This window comes from Tupaia chinensis, unplaced genomic scaffold (assembly GCF_000334495.1).
Source record: "Tupaia chinensis unplaced genomic scaffold, TupChi_1.0 Scaffold000478_3, whole genome shotgun sequence".
In the NCBI taxonomy this organism is placed as follows: Eukaryota; Metazoa; Chordata; class Mammalia; order Scandentia; family Tupaiidae; genus Tupaia; species Tupaia belangeri.
In genome coordinates, this window is record NW_006159990.1 from 717,407 (window position 1) to 734,149 (window position 16,743).

General features: G+C 37.4%; 1 protein-coding gene and 1 pseudogene across 2 annotated transcripts in view; one reads left to right on the top strand and one right to left on the bottom strand.

Moving 5' to 3' along the window:
• Positions 1–16,743, bottom strand: part of KLHL32 (kelch like family member 32) — a 244,098-nt gene that overhangs the window by 23,651 nt on the left and 203,704 nt on the right. The window contains exon 7 of one of the 2 annotated variants that reach the window (XM_006156098.2): positions 6,518–7,244. In XM_006156098.2, coding sequence (XP_006156160.1) covers positions 6,518–7,244 — 727 coding nt within the window. Of the gene's footprint in view, positions 1–6,517; positions 7,245–16,743 lie in introns of those variants that run through there. The other variant, XM_027774801.1, reaches the window with a different exon arrangement.
• LOC114009184 (uncharacterized) lies at positions 10,625–10,746 on the top strand (annotated as a pseudogene).

Below are 16,743 nucleotides of genomic sequence, written 5' to 3' on the forward strand. Positions count from 1 at the left end.
GTGAACCGCGATCAACTAAGGGGGAATCCAGCGACATAGCCATTACGCTAACTGCTGGTTCCCAACCCATTTAGGTCTTTTAAAAGCACTGCAGGGGGCCAGCAGGGGTATGGTGGTTAAGGGCACTGAACTCCCACATGGCCAACCATAGTTAGACTCTTAAACCAGGTGGTTCTCCGCCCCTCCCCCGACCCCCGTTCCTCTCTGGTCAAATTAAAAAAATAAATAAATAAAGTTAAATAAAAATAATTCTTTTTTTAAAAAAAGCACTGAAGAATAGTAGTTAAATTCTGTTTGGCAGCTATCTTAGTGCAATACCATAGTCGTTTTTTAAAATCTCTTTCAGATGAAGGCAGGTCAATTGGGGCAGAAGTGAAGAAGGAAAAAAATACTGCTGGGGGCAGCTAGTTGCTAGAATCTACAGCAACAATGAGTTCATTCCTAAGGGACATTCCAATTCATTAGGAACTTTAAGTGGACATGTTAAGCTCCAAATCTCTCCCAGGCAAATGGCTTCATCACATGACAGATGTCTCTGGGGCAAGAAACAGGTACTCTCTTATATAATACACATCATTCTTCCTCAAGCTAACCAGCTCTTGACTCTCACCTAACCAGGATCCCAGATTGCCTGAGTCCTCCCAGTAGGATCCTCTGGGTTATTCCCAGCCTAAAAACCTTCCATCATGAGTGAATCCAAAGATTTGCTTTCTCCAATTTTCTTCTGAGCACCACCAAAAAATAGGGCATAAATGTGCAGACAGGGAGACTACAATATTATGGTTTCTAATCTTAGTATGGGCTCTGAATATTTAATTGTCTAAAATCTGTCAGGTCCCTCTTTGTTTTTGCTCAGAGGATTTTTCAAAGGCCACTCTCCTCGGAGCCTCTACCTAGTCCCACTGTGGTACAACCTCAACAGATTACTCTGTCTCTCACTGGAATCCATTGACAAGGAAACTTCTAAGGTTCCAGCCCCTCCCTGTGAGCTTCCTAAGTCCATATCAACCATGATCTCCTTCCCTCCAGCTTAGTGCTTGAAGGGTATCTTTCCTCTCATGTCCCAGACCCAATCCCTCTTGCCTATTAGGAATGGTGTCTAGTGTCTAATTTATCTCCAGGATCCATCACCATTCCTGGTCCCTAGAAGATACTGTCAGCATTCACCAACCAAGTGAAGACCCCTCTATCCTATACTTTCAATTTCATTCTCTTTCTTCATTACTTACTTCTACACTTGTATCCTAAAACAAAAGAAAACAAAACAAAACAAAAAACCTATCCTTTGACCCTGGATTTCCTCCTCTAGCAATTTTCTCTTTCTCAGCCAAATTCCCTCTTCCCTTCTTCTTCTATTTCTTTCCTAAATCTCTCTTCTTCTTAAAGCCAGAATGCCATTTGCTAGTTTATAATGAAAACAATGTAGCTGTCACATGGACTAAAATTTGTGTATACCCAGAAACAGCACATTGTCTTCCTGTAGGTAGGTGTGTACAGAAGCCAGATAATAACTGAAAAATGGTCTGATAAGTTCGGATGCAGGGATGAAGTTTAGATGACACATTTTTTTTATGGGAATTAGACTAAAACAGTCCTTATCCCAAATTCCCTGGACCTACCATGTCTACTTCTCACTTTCCAATCAAAACCTCAGTTCTATATTCTAGTTTCCACTCCTTGAAACTACTTTCTCTGAATTTTCTTCTGACTGAAACATGGTGGAAGTATTTTGGATCTTGTTCTTGTATAAAAATACTGGACAAGTCTCACTCTTTGTACTCTTGCTTTACGATTTTGGTTGCTGACCTTGCCCAACCAAATTCTCAAGAGCCCTCCTCAATCCCCTCTCCACACACTGTACCCTCCTTGTTAGTGTTCCTCATACTCTACCTCCTCCTCATATTATCTCACTTACATCTGCTCTGAGAAACAGGGGGGCAAAGTTCCACCTCTGAGTCTGAGGGGAAAGATCTCGAGAGAAGTGAGGAAGTTAGAGCCAGTAAAGGAGAGGACTAGGGCGGTGGTTATTATTGGGTAGAGAGGGCTAAGGGCACCAGTATGCCTGGTGAGCTTGGTATACATCTATACTAAGCCTCCTGTTAATTGTCCTCCTCACACGGACTCAGCTGTCCAGGTATAGGCACAGATTAAATGGATCTCTGGGTTTGTCAGTATGCTTGCCAGAGGGCAAAGGAATTACTGAAATGACTGGACCACGAAGTTCAAGCATGAGGACAGGCAGAAGTTTAGAATGGACCTAGGCTGGAGGTGCTCACCTTCTGTGTCTTCTGCCATAATTACTCCCTGCTTTCCACTACTTCTAGACCTTGGGAAGACTTCTATCATAACACCATCACTTGCTGTAATTATCTGTTGAAAAGTCTGTTCCCTTCACTATCCTGTACTTTGTGGCTCCAGCACTAGCTTGGAACAGAACTGACAGATGTTGAGAACTTGGTTCAGCATCTCAAGATTGGTAAGAAGGGAGCTTAGTTCCCAATATTTTGTATTTGCTTTTTTAGATGCAAGATTTTTGTTTTGTTTGGTTTTGGTTTTTTTTGAGAGAGAGTTTTGCTTAGGGTATGTGGGCTTGCTAGAGACATAGAAACAGAGAGAGAGTGAGCAAATGAGAAATCACCCCACAGGAGGGATGGCAACAGCACAATCCCTTCTCCATTCTTCTCTTAGGATTGTGGGCATGTATGCATATTGCCTCCTGTGAGTTTCAAGCTTCTAGGTCTAGGATTTAAACCACTGTCGACCATGTGGGAGTCCAGCACCTTAACCACTAGGTCACCCCTGGCCTCAAACTATGGTATTTTTAAAATGTTAATGAAATTTTACATTGTTCTAAATTTAATGAATACTAGAAAAAAACAAAGTCCTTTTAGTAGGTTTGAATAAATTAAAGTTATTTAAAATGGGGCAATGCAAGTTTCATATAAAATTAATCAAAATGAAAATAAACACAGCTTCTAGGGTATTAAAGAAGCTTTAACAAATGTTCTTTCATTAATGAAATATCTGAAAAACTCTTTGATTGTCAGCTCCTAAAGGGCAGGAAGTATGTTTACTGAATTAATCTTATTTATGTATGACCCAGCACTATGTTTTATAAGGATATAGCGTATTGTTCTTGAGTAAATGCAGTAACAATTGTTTCATTTTTACAGTTTTAAAGCCCTAATTTTGGGGTTAGCTTCTCATTATCATGCTGCCATTTGATAAAAAGGAAAAGATACACTACTTTGTAAGATGAGCTCAGGATTAATTTTCCTTCTCCAAAAAAGGTCTTTTCAGCGATTCACAAACTATACCTTACAACAAAAAGCATATGTTTTAAACATGGCTTCAAAATATTTAATGCTTATTTTATTTCAATATTGTAAATTTCAAATTGAAATCGAAAAGGGCATTTGTGAATTGAGTCATGACGTCAAATGCTGTAGGAACCTGTAAGGTTTGACTGTCTCCAATATATTAAATTAAATGCTAACAGGTATATCCATACAACCTGATTTTCTGAACTGTTCTCTGCTTGTCACACTTTGAAAACTATGAATATATTTCAAGATGCCTTTACCCAAAAATGGACAGAAAATAGAGGGTGGGGAAGGGCAGGGTGTGAACCTGCAATGAAATATGGAGTTTCTAAGGAAAGATTCATTTTGTATTCTCTGGAACAGAACTAAGCCCTAAAATGCACATTCTATAACCCACACTACCTCTACCTCAGACAAAATTTGTAAAATATCAGAAGGATGCAAATGATTCAATCTCTCGTCTGTTAAACTGGAAATACTTGATTATTTGGGAAAAAATAAGGAATAGCCTTAGATATTTTCACCTGCACCGACAGATTAGGTTAACACTTCTAAACCCATGATAGGCTGGGTAATATACACACCTGACTTTTTGTTATGGGGTCCACTAGCAAATCTAGTCACCTCTCCCAATTGTGTTAGATTCACAATTGATTTATTATAAGCTGGGCCTGATACTGGAAGTATCGGAAAAGTCACCAATGATTTCCTGTTCTTTCCAATTAAAGGCAGTGTACTGAACACAGGAAAGTGAGCTTCTCAAGTACACAGTAGGGAGAAACAAACCTGAGAAAATTGTGATTGTTTTCATTAAGTATGGTTAAAACAGGCAGCATACATTAGTGCAAAAGAACAAGGAAAATGTATTTCCTTTCACAGTAGGATAAAAATAAACTGAGAGAGCAGTAAGATCTGTAATACGCTGATAGTAAAATGGAAAAGGAGACATATAGACCCATATTGAAAAGGAAGTCAGCTTGATATCAAGATGACAGATCTATCCAGTCTAAGATGAACTTCAGAGCTTTCTTGAAGCCTCATTGAAAAAGGTATTAGGTTGTCATATTTTTAAGACAATGTAAGAAATTCCAGCATTTTTTAAAAGCTAGTTTTATGGCCAGAAACAAGGAATATTTATTAAAATATTTATGAGAAACTCATACAAAATCTAGGAAATACGAAGCAAAATTTAGTACGTTAACAATTAAAGCTAAATGAGTTGGTAAAAATGTAAATAAGGAGAAAACATACATGGCATTGGTTTCATACATCTAATACTGTTTTGTTACCCCAAACAAATACAGATTTGTCTTTCTATTAGCAAAGACTTATTTGAAACCTAGTTTGAAGTTTCTTTAGCAAGGCTAACAAGATCTAGTCTTGGTAGTTATTTTCTTTTCAATTTGCTAGAGAGTGTGTATACTTGCAGGAGAGAGAGAGAGAAGGAAAGCAAGAAAGCACCCCTCATGGCGAATGGTCACACAACAATCCCTTTTCCTCCACTTCTCCCTCCCTTCAGGATTTCGGGCATGTGTGCACATATATATAGTGTATTTCTCAAGCAGCCGGATCTAGGACTCAAACCACAAAATGGGCTATGTGGGATTCTGCCACCTTAACCACCATGCTACCAATTGGCTCAGGTATTTTTTAAACCACTGAAATGTATATATATATATTTTTAAAAAAGGGTAAGTCACTAGATGAGGATTTTATTTAAATATATCTACATATACTAACATACAATAATGTTTCTTTAGTATATAGAACCAGTAATTGGGTCCAAACCTCATATTCTTTTCCCTAGTCCTAGTCTTTATCCACTAAATTATTGAGCACTTAAATGTTGAAGGAAGCTAGGTATCATTCATGGAAATCAGTGAGTTTTTGCTAACAATCGAGGCAACACTCAGAGAAGCTGAGACTGTGAGTGTCTGCCTGGCATTAAGGGAAGCAGAAAGAAAAATAGTTGGGAGTTCAAACTACTTAACTTAAATGCAAAAGAGAATTTTTTCAGAACAGGTGTTAATAAACTAGAGATGATTATTGAGGAAAGCTGTGAATCTTTTGTAGTATAAAAAAATGAGTATTTATTCTAAGTACAAATATCAAAGTTACTTTTCATTTTGAAATTACTTGATCTCCCTATTTCTTCTTTGTCCTTGATGATGTAGAAATCCAGCAAGTTCCATATGGGTTACAATGGGTTTCCTCTGACTGAGAGAAGATGCATCTTTCTCCCAATAGGCAAGTCTTTCAAGGAGAACATTTCCAGTCTCATTAAATTTAATAGGATTTAAAACAGAATTTGAAAATGGGATGTTGATAACATAGACCTCATAGACTCCTTCCATCAAGCAGAAAGACAGTCAGGAGGAATTTGAAGGTATATGTGAGTGTGCATGAAACAAGATTGGCAATATTATCCATGGAACAAGTGGATAACTGTGGGAGCTATGTTATGAATCTGTGGGGTTCATTTACTAGTCTCTGTTGTCTTACAACTAAGAGGTTAGATAGATAAACAAACAAACAAAAATAGGACTCAAACTGTATGCCCAAATAATGAGTAAGGATGAGAGATTAAATAGGAGTGAAAGGTTAAGGTGGCATGAATAACTACCATGCTTCACAGATAGTATAGAAACTTTGTTTTAGTAACTTAAATCCCATCTTTCAATGCATATATATACTACTACTACTACTCACACACACACACACACACACACACACACACACACACACACACACACATATATATATATATATGTAGGAAAATGAATTAATTAGGCTTTTACTTTTCTTGCCTCATCTTTGATGAAATGGCTCCTTATGGGGCAGCCAATGGTGAAAGAAAAAGCAAAGAACTTAGATACACCACAAGCTCTATGATCTAACCCATGAATAATCAACAGCTAACAATCTAAAAGATAGAAGGTTTAGTCAATAAACATATGTGAAGGACCAGGAATTCCAATCTTGAATTTACTCCCCTAATCACTCAGAAACTCACAAAAAGGTCAATTACTTCCAATTATGTTGTTCTCTATAGAGTAGGTGCTCAATAAATTAATGTTAATTGGCTAAAATGGCATCCCTCGCTCAACCTTTCAGTACACTGCCACTACCAAAGCTTGATTTTTAAGTTTATGCCACAACATTTTTCTGAAAATCCAACATCTGAGGCATATTACCTGATATCCAAAGAAGACCATCAGCCACATATCCAGCATGACATGAGAGGGACCGGTCAAAAGACTGCACGAAAGTCCACTTGTTCTTTTTCGGGCAGTATCGCTCCACTGTAGGCAGAACCTGGCGCAGTTCATTTCTGCCCCCAACTGCATAGAGATACTCATCCATGGCACCCAGCACGAAATGCTCTCGACAGTTTTTCATGGATGCTATCTCTGCCCAGGAGTTACTGCGAGGGTCATAGCGACAGGCAGTCCTCACGGCGCACGTCCGGCCACTGGCATGCTCAACTTCCCCTCCTGCTACAAAAAGGAAGTCACCCATGACTGCCACACAATGGTGGCTCCTTCCCACAGGCATGGGAGCCAGCTCACTCCAGTTGGCAATGGCGGCTATGAGAGCATTCTCCTGATCAACAGGATTGAAGTAACGTAGTTCCTTGACTTTGCAGACCTCTCGCTTTTTCCCACCAATGATATACAGAGTGTCTGACTGGAACCGTGGTTTGGTCCTGCGAGTCTGCCAGACAGGTTGTGCATAGATGCTCTGGTGGTATTCCAGGGCCTCATTAACAAGGGCTGTTGCGGTCTCACTTGCTTGGACAAGGGGGTGGGAGAGAGCAACCGTATGGAGAGTATCCACATCCATTAGGCCGAAACGGATGTACTGCAGGAGCTCATCCATGTACTGGTAATGGCAGCTGTGTTCCAACCACCTCACGGCTAGCTGAAACAGAGGGCAAGAGATAAGAGGGAAATACAAAAGTAAGATGGAAAGAGCAGAAGCATGACATAGAGGCAGGTCATCACGCATTCTTTCAGACACTTGATATAGGCTGGATACCCCTTGTCTGAAATGCTTGAGGCAAGAAATGTTTCAGATTTTGGATTTGTTTTTTGATTTTGTAATTTTTTCATATAAGTAATGAGATTTGGGTGGGATGAGACCTAAATGTAAACACAAAATTCATTAATGTTTCATATATACCTTATACACGCAACCTGAAGTAGTTTTATACGGTATTTTTATATTGCAGAGTTTTGACTGTGACCCATCACATAAAGTCAGATGTGGAATTTTCCATTTGTGGCATCATGTTGGTACTAAAAATGTTTCAGGTTCTGGAGCATTCCAAATTTCAGATTTTCAGATTAGGGATGCTCAATGTGTAATACAATTCTTGTTACAAATGGGGTAACATTGGAATATGTTAACACCTAAGTAAGATCTATTTTACCCCTGTATTACCAGAGATGCAAAAGACATTCTTGTAAGGATTGGAAACAATGTTAAGCAACACTGATGGGGGCTTAGGATATCATTTGGGGGTAAACAATAACTGTTTTATAAAAAATGAAAATACTACTATAAAATGGCCTGTTCAAATATGTTTCATGCATGAGAGGCTTGGTACACCCCACCACCAGGAAATGTCAACAGTGGGCAGTGTCATCACAGCTCAAGGAACATGTGTTGACTCATGAGTCAAGGTGCTGTACCAATACAAGCAACATAAAATATATGATCATCTGCAACCACAGGCTGTTCTTGAGAGAAAATCAATATGACACTAGTAGAATTATTTAGAAAGAAAAAGGACTCCCCTACCCTTACCCCTTTGATGGGTTTCGCAGTCAGAAAGCAAAAAAACAAGATCGCAACCTATCAGTGTTTTGTTTCTCTCAATTAGTTTTCACATTGAAGACAGTTATTATTTCCACATGTAAGATGCTGACAATTTGTTACAGTCATTTTTACAAAAACAAGACATACGAGAGTTGATGTTTGTATTATGGACATAATAACAGAATGTAATCCTAACCTTTTATTTTCCCTTCCAGATACCTTAAGAAGGAAAAAACTAAGAACTTTTGACTACAAGCAAAGAAAATTTCTTGACATTAACACAGGTACATTAATTCATAAATAATAAAATTAATAATTTTTTAATATTAGCAAAACCCAGTTCATTTATGGAGCACCTAATGTAATTTAATTAACATGGCTTAATATTTAAGTTTGCAAAGATTCCTACCAAAAAGTATATAAAATATCTTTGGTCACCATTTTTTTAAGAATTATTTTATTTACTTATCTAAATTTGTCCAGAGAGTGACAGAGAGAGGGAAAATGAGAATGCAAGTCACCAGGTTCAGGACTATGGCCATGTGGGAGTCCAGCACTTCAACTACCATGTCAGCTACTGGCCCCTCAAGTCAATATTTTTGATATAAATTATTCTTAGAAGTACCTGCATTAAACTAGATCTCCTAGACAATACAAATGTGAATCTGAGGAAGTTCAGAAAAAAATGTAAAGCAAAAACTTGGGCTATAAATAATTTTATTGTGTTTATTTACTTTCTAATCCATAGGATTAAGGTTCTGGGCTCACTGTTAAGAAGCGGCTACCACTGAGGGGGCAAAGAGTCTACAAAGGGAGGAAGAAGGAAATGTGGTACTTTCAGACCATTGTTCCTTTGCAGATATGATCTGGGGTTTTTTCATCTTGTTTAAAAATAAATAAATAAATAAATAAACAAACAAAAACCATTAAATTCTCTGAACACTAGATCACTCCAGACTTTCAGAATTTCTTCATCCATTTGACAAACTCTAAAAAGTAATACGTATTTTTGGTTTCTCTTTTTAGCTTATTGAATGAAGCGAATGAAGGAAGTGAATTCAGTTCTGCTTTGCAGAGAACTGCATCTCTTAATAAATTAAAGAGAAATGAAAACAAAAATATCATTGAATGCCAACAAGACAGACACTGTGGAGGGCAGACAGTGACACTCTCTTGCTGTTTTTTGAGAAGACCGATCTGGTTAGAATACTCATCTAAATCAAAGACATTGCAAAAGAAAAATGTCAGTCACTCATAAATTACCAGATCTCTTCCAGAAAGGGAAAGAATTCCCCATGCAGCATCCTAGCTTCTCTCCATCCTAATTTTCTCTATCCTAAATCCCTGGTCTCAAGGGGTGGGGCTCCAATTATATCCCTGGGTGATTATCCAACAACTTCTATTCTTTGTCCACAATTTTCAGAAGTTCTCCAGGATAAAGTCATCCTACTCAAGGTCACTTCTTATGCACCAGGTAAAATTTTCTAAAACTAAATTTTTGAAATTGCTTCTAATTTGAGTAATTCCCGCAGATATTGTTTTGCTTTGTAATTAATTTCTTGGCATTCTTAAATCATTACGATTCGAGTCTCTATTAAATCTATAAGAAACAGCAGTGGGGAAACATTAAATATCCATGTCTCCACAGCCTCTTTTTATAGCATAGTGCAGCCCATTTAATTAATTTTTCTCTTTCCTCATAAATTAGTTCTTCCTATGCCGTAATCAATCTTCTAGCCCATCTCTGAACACGCTCCAGTTTATCTTCATCTTTCTAACAAACAGTGTCACTAACTGAGTGAGAGGTACACAGTCTCAACTATGCTCTGCTTTTAAGGAAATCTCTAACAAGTCAAACTGGCAACAGAAGTGGCCACTGCAATGCACTGCTGATTAATGTTTACTTTCTGTCTACTATAACCCATGTCACATGCATCATGATGTGCTGTGTGTTCAATTACCCCAAATACTAATATTATGGAAAATGTTGGCATATACATAGTTTGCATTTTCTGAGATAATTTTTTATCTCCTTTCTTTCCAACATTTCTAACTCCTTAAAAATTTCATATAATTTTCATACCTTTATCACTTATTATTTTCAGACTACTCAAGTCACCCATACTTGTTGGGTTTATCTTTGTTTTAAATCAAAGGTCAATGTAATTTACAATGGACTATCCTGCCATCAACTTCAAACCTAACATGGCCAAGAATTACTTAAGATTTCTGGTCAAAAATGCACAGTTCTGAATCAGGTAGGCAGAAGGAGAGGTCGGGAGTTTACATCTGTAACAAGCTCTTTTGTGATGCATATGCCGCTGGTCCATGGACCACATTTGAGTAGGAAGATTTCAGACAGATTTTAATTCTTGAAACAGTATCCTACCATGCTGTCTGAATTTACACTAGGAAGAGTAGGTCGATTCCTTATTATAGTAAATTAAGTGTATTGTTTCAAATTTAAGAAAGTATAAACTAGCCTCCTGGTGCTTATCACAGGCTGTGTTCCTAGAAAAGGGAGGCAGAGTAAACCTGCCCCAATTACACCTTAGCCCAGGCTCTCTTGTGCCTAGTCCCAATTGTAAATGGAAGGACGTGGAGAAAGAAAAAAACACAAAAAACCAAAAACCAAAAAACAAAACTATATAAATAAGGAAACCTAAGGAATGTTTTAGTTCTGGGTATAGAACACTTATCTTAACATTATCTTAATTATGGGTAAGATAGCAGAATCTGTAAGTCAATGGCTGATTCCAATAATACAAAATAAGTTACGAACACTACACTTTTGCAATAATAACTATATATAAAAGTGTTATTGTACTGGTTTTACTTTCATAAATACGTAAAGGAGCAAAATCACTAAAACCACAGAAAACTCTTGTATCCAAATAATGAAAAAAAAAAATCAGGCTAACAGACAACTTAAAAATCACTTCTACACTGTGAACCTCACCAGAACTCTTTACCACCATGCTAGGATTAGGGACAAGATGGTGGAGGAGCTCCTGGAGACATTCAGGGGCACAGAGACTAAGCAGAGCACTGATTTGTCACTGGGCATCATGGAACCAAAGACCACAATTAGCTTTGCACTGTATGCACTTTGTTGCTTAGGCTTGAGAAAGGTTATTCCCGGAATTGGTGGCTTTTAAAATTATGGCACTATATTAAGAAATCATAACTCAGGGATAGCTGAAATCCTATTTTATTTTTTCTGGCATACTGATAACTTAATCACTCTAAAGCTAGCACTGAATGGGGAGGAAAATGCAGCATATAACCAAGGTCTTATCACCCACCTTCTTGGTGGCCAAGCCAGCAAGAATGGAAAAGAAATGAGTGACTCAGCTTGGAACAGCAAAATAGAGAGTGCTTAGGAAACATGGCCATTAGGCCGTGTTTCCTAAAGCATCTGAAACACAGTGGGCCCTCATTTCTACGAATAGAAGATCTTTCAAGCACCCTGCCTGACACATTTCATCTGACACTAATGGACAATTGTCCCTTCCTAAAAGCAGCCATAGCTATAGCTTAATCCAACTTCAACCCATCTCATTCTCAGATGATTGGTAAAATCAGTCCCTGGCCCATAGTGGGCTATAACAATTCGTTGCCTAAGTGGAAAATTTTTTACAACCATTCTCAGACTGTTTGTCATGTTTTTCTTCAACAAACAAATAGTATCAATTCTTTTATATATTTATTTACATATCACATACTTAAATTTCCTATTTTATTACCTTATGGCTTTCCTATAAGGCCTTTATAAGCTTGCAGAACTCCATACTATAGCATGCAATGAAATGAACTAAGATACACAAATCCCATTTTCTTCCTTTGCATGCTTGAAGCTGGCTATCTACAATCAAGATTCTTAACGATGCAATGAAAATTGTTGTCTTTTAAGCTCTCAAATAAATAATAAACTATTCAGGTAACAAAAAAAAATTAAGAGTTCATTTGGTTCAAACATCTTGATTTTATACATGGAAATCAAATCCAAACACGTTAAATCATTTAACCCAAGTGATGCAACTAATTATCAGATAAACTGGAATTAGAAACTCAGTTTTTAAATTATACAATGTATTTTTGTTTGTTTGTTTGTTTGTTTGTTTTTTGGAGAGATTTTCGCTATAGGGCGCGTGCGTTCGCCAGACAGAGACAGACATAGAGACAGAAAGTGAGAAATCACCCCCCAGGGGGGATGGTCACGCTGCAATCCCTTCTCCTCCATTCTCCTCTTGGGATCTTGGGCACGCACACACACACGCCCGGTGTGAGTTTTAAGCCACCGGGTCCGGGATGCGAACTGCGGTTGACTACGTGGGAGTCCAGCGACATAGCCATTACGCTAACTGCTGGTTCCCAATGTATTTTTCTATTAGTTCACTTTCTTGCTATTTTTCTAGGAACAATTATTTTCAAGTAGAATCCAGACAAATGTACTCAAGTCTAAGCATAACTTCCACATTCTCTAAACTAGGAAAATAATGTTTGTTTTTGAAATAAGCATGCTTTCTTCAAAATAGACTGGCAATATGTTTTGATGAGACTGATTTACGAATTGCTTCAGAAATAGAGTGTATATTAAGTGGTGCCAACCAAAGAGTTTGTAATCAAAGAACACGAATTTGGGGAAAAAACATGTCTTAAGTCTGGAATTGTTTTTGCACTTTTTATAGAAATATATATTTTAGTCCTAAATTATTTATAGTTAAGGAAATATGACTCAAAATATATGGAAAAGATAATTTCTTTCTTCTAGTTTTTTCAGTGCAGCTCTCCTAACTGCTATTTTACAGAGTAGAATATATGATATGCATAATTCTAAACATACTATACAAGCCCAAATTCTACAAATGTTGTTCCAGGTCAACTTAAAATACACAACTTACTCATATTTATTGAAAAAAAAAAAACAGTCCCTAGCCCATAGTGGGCTATAACAATTGTATAGAAATTATTAATTCTATTGATTATTGAAATTAAATATATTGAAATATATAAATTATGTGAACAAATGTTATAATCTTCACATTGTCAAGTCCTTGAATTGTGATCCAAACTCATGTTGAACTCACATAGAAGCTGCTCTTCTGAAGTCTACAAAACTCTGCTTGTATATGTCCATACAAGTGTACACTATATTTTGCGACCCTAAAGCAAGGTCAAAACAATAAGAAATCATACTCTCACAGGTTTATAGAAAATATATGAATTATAAAGTCATCATTACACACACATAGACACACACTCACTTAAAAAGCAGGTTCCCAAAGATGAGTGATAAAATATTTTTAAGTAACACTAACAAAAAAGAAGCCCTTATGACATTGTCTGAAAGTAATAACTATTTCTATGTCTCAGTCATCAAATATTCTTTTTCCCTGAAAAGGATGTTCTTATCACAGAACATCAGTCAAGGCTGAGTAAGCAATTATTAGTATTTTTGCTCACAGTCTTATTCTGCCCCCTTGGCCAGGGGCAGCTATTCTTAGTCTCCTGTTTAAAATCTGGTTGCAGACAGCTTTGCTGAAGGTGCAAACTGCACCCTCCTTTTTGCAGGAGCCCATGCTGTGAAGGCACAAATGTCTATATCCTTGCCAGTCTTGTCATCCACTGAGATAAGCCAGGGCACTGGTCTCCCCTTATGCCTGAAAGGAGGCATAAATTCCACTCTTCTGCAAATTCAGAAAGGGACAAAGCAAGGGCACCAGAGCAAATCAACAACCACCTGATATTCCTGAATATCCACCAAAGAGCTGGGTGTGTTAAAGAGGGCTTAGGCAACAAGGAACAGAAAGCCAGGGAAACATGTTTTAGTAAAATGAATGACAATGCATGGACAGAAGTTTTCATTTCCAAAAAGGCCATCGAGCATGTTCCTATCCATGTCCTCAAAAGGAAGTTTGATGATTCTTATATATTAGATTGAAACACTTTTTTTTTTTTGCAAGAGAGAGAGAGAGAGCACTTCCCACTGAGGCACGGTCATGCTGCAATTACTTTTCGTCCATTTCTCCTTCCAATCAGGATTTTGGGCATGAAAATCATCCCAACATGATTTTCAAGCCACATGGGATCCTGCTCCCTTAACTACTGCATTATGGGGCTGGCCCTAAAGTACACAATTTTTTATATTATTTTATAATGGCCTGAATTCTAATAAACATAAAACTTTAGAATGGTGCCTTTTTTTTTTTTTAGTGGTTTTTGCTATAGGGCACATGTGCTCGCCAGACAGAGACAGAGAGACAGAAAGCGAGAAATCACCCCCCAGGGGGGATGGCCACGCTGCAATCCCTTCTCCATTCTCCTCTCGGGATCTTGGGCATGCACACACATGTGCCCAGCGTGAGTTTTAAGCCACCGAGTCCGGGACACAAACCGTGGTCAATTATTTGGGAGTCCAGTGACATAGCCATTACGCTAACTGCTGGTCCCCAGACTGGTACCCTTTTAATATTTTATATATAGTATCTATAGATTGAAAATGTGGAATGTTTCCCTGATGCAAGTGAACAATTGAGTTTTGTCATCCTATGCTACACAAAGGATTGCTTTTGTAACTTAAGTCATGTAAGGACCAAACAATGACACATTAAACCAGAATAATGACTACCTTAGAGAAGAAAGCTTATATTAATAAATAAATGAACTGGGGCCAGCAGGTGGCATGGTGGTTAAAGTGCTAGACTCCAACATGACGGACAGTGGCTCAAGCCCTGAACCTAGAGGCTTGAAAAATCACACCAGGCCTGTGTGCATGCATGCCCACAATGTGGCGAGGAGAATGGAGAAGGGCTTGGGGCATGGCCATACCCTCTGGGGGGTGATTTCTCACTTTTACCTTCTCTGTCTGTCTGCAGCGAGTGCATGTGCCCTATGGCAAAAACCTTAAAAATAAATATATAAATGCACCAAATCTTGTGGTCAAATTATTTCCTTTAATACCAAATGAAAAGTTTCAGTGCGAATAGACAACAGCTACATAAAACCAAAACCACCAGAAACCAGGGACACAGATAGAGCATTTACTTCTGTCAGAACAATGAAAATGTTACCATAGAGGAATATGAAAAATTATAACGTGCTCACTCGAGTGCTATAATTACAATTGTGTCAACATTTTGCTTGTAAAACAGATTTTTCAAGGCATGTTGCACATTAACCATTATAGCTGACTATGGACTTATATAAGACACATAGGCTATTTTTCCTCTAGGAAATAAATTTCAATGGAACCAAATCTGATGAGGTCCCAGGGTTATATATTGTCACGAGAAACAAAAAACCTGACGGATTTTTAAAAGAACATTCTGCTTTAGCAGACATGGTAACACATACCTTTTATTTAAATCTTTGTGAAGTAAGGAGATTGATAAATGCTCTTGTTTTCACATTTAGTACAAATTTTGTGCTCTGATCTTTATGTGTATTTTAAGAATACACAATCATCTTTATGTGTATTTTAAGAACACATATCGCAAAGCTCCAAAAGCAAAAGCCCTTGACACTGAGAAGGATATTTCTTTTTCTCAGATGGGGATAAACTCACAGGACAAGAGGCAACACAAGGCAACTACCCTGAGGCCTGCCACACTTAAGTTCTGTATATCTAGGATGGCAAAAAAAAAAAAAAGTGACCTGAGTTGTCCTTTGGTTCAGTCTCATAACACAAGAAGAGTTGTAAAAGGAAAACTGTATGTCAGATGAAGAGAAAATGAAGATAGGAAAAGAAGGGGGGGTGTTGGGCCCTGAAATATCCTTTCTGCCAATGAGTTGGTTGCCAGTTTGAGCTGATCTTTGAAAAGACAATGAAAAAAATGATGCTTGGGTTTATGTCTTTTTGGCTTCTCTTCTACAAAACAAATGGATTGATAAGACAAGTCTCTTCTACCTGCAGGATATATGTTACCTATAGACCCAACAAAAACATTTCAAAGTAGAATCCTCCAAAATTCCTACAGGAGGTAGAGATAATCAAGTCACAGGTTTCTATAGCACAGATAGGTTTTATAAATTACTTTTCAGAACAACAAAGTGACTTTTGGTCTATAATTCTATACTCAGCAGAAATACATGCATGGGTGTGTGCATGTGAAGGCGCACGTGACTTTCATGCAGAATTTGGATTACATCACAGTTTTTCTTCCTGGGAACAACTTTGATCCAATTTTATTATTCAACTTAATAGATACTATCTCCTATTTTAAAAATTACCTTGCTGCAAAAATCTTTTTAAAAAATGATAACTTTGGTCAAAGAAGACATATTTCAAATTCTTAGGATGACTGCTTCAAGGTACTAATTATTTATATTCTTAGAATGAGATTATATATATATTTATGTATGTATATATATGTGTATATATATATATGCGCAGATATTTAGTAAGCTGGTCACACACATTTTACCTCTAGACTGCTATTAAATATGTCATTCCCATATCTAGTACATACAAAACTTCTTAGATGGCAGTAATGTCCTACATGAAAATAAAGAAAATCAACATCATCCATACCAACAATGCTGTAGGGACAATAAAACCCATTTTTTATGTTCTCATGTTTGAGCAGAAGCCTTGAGC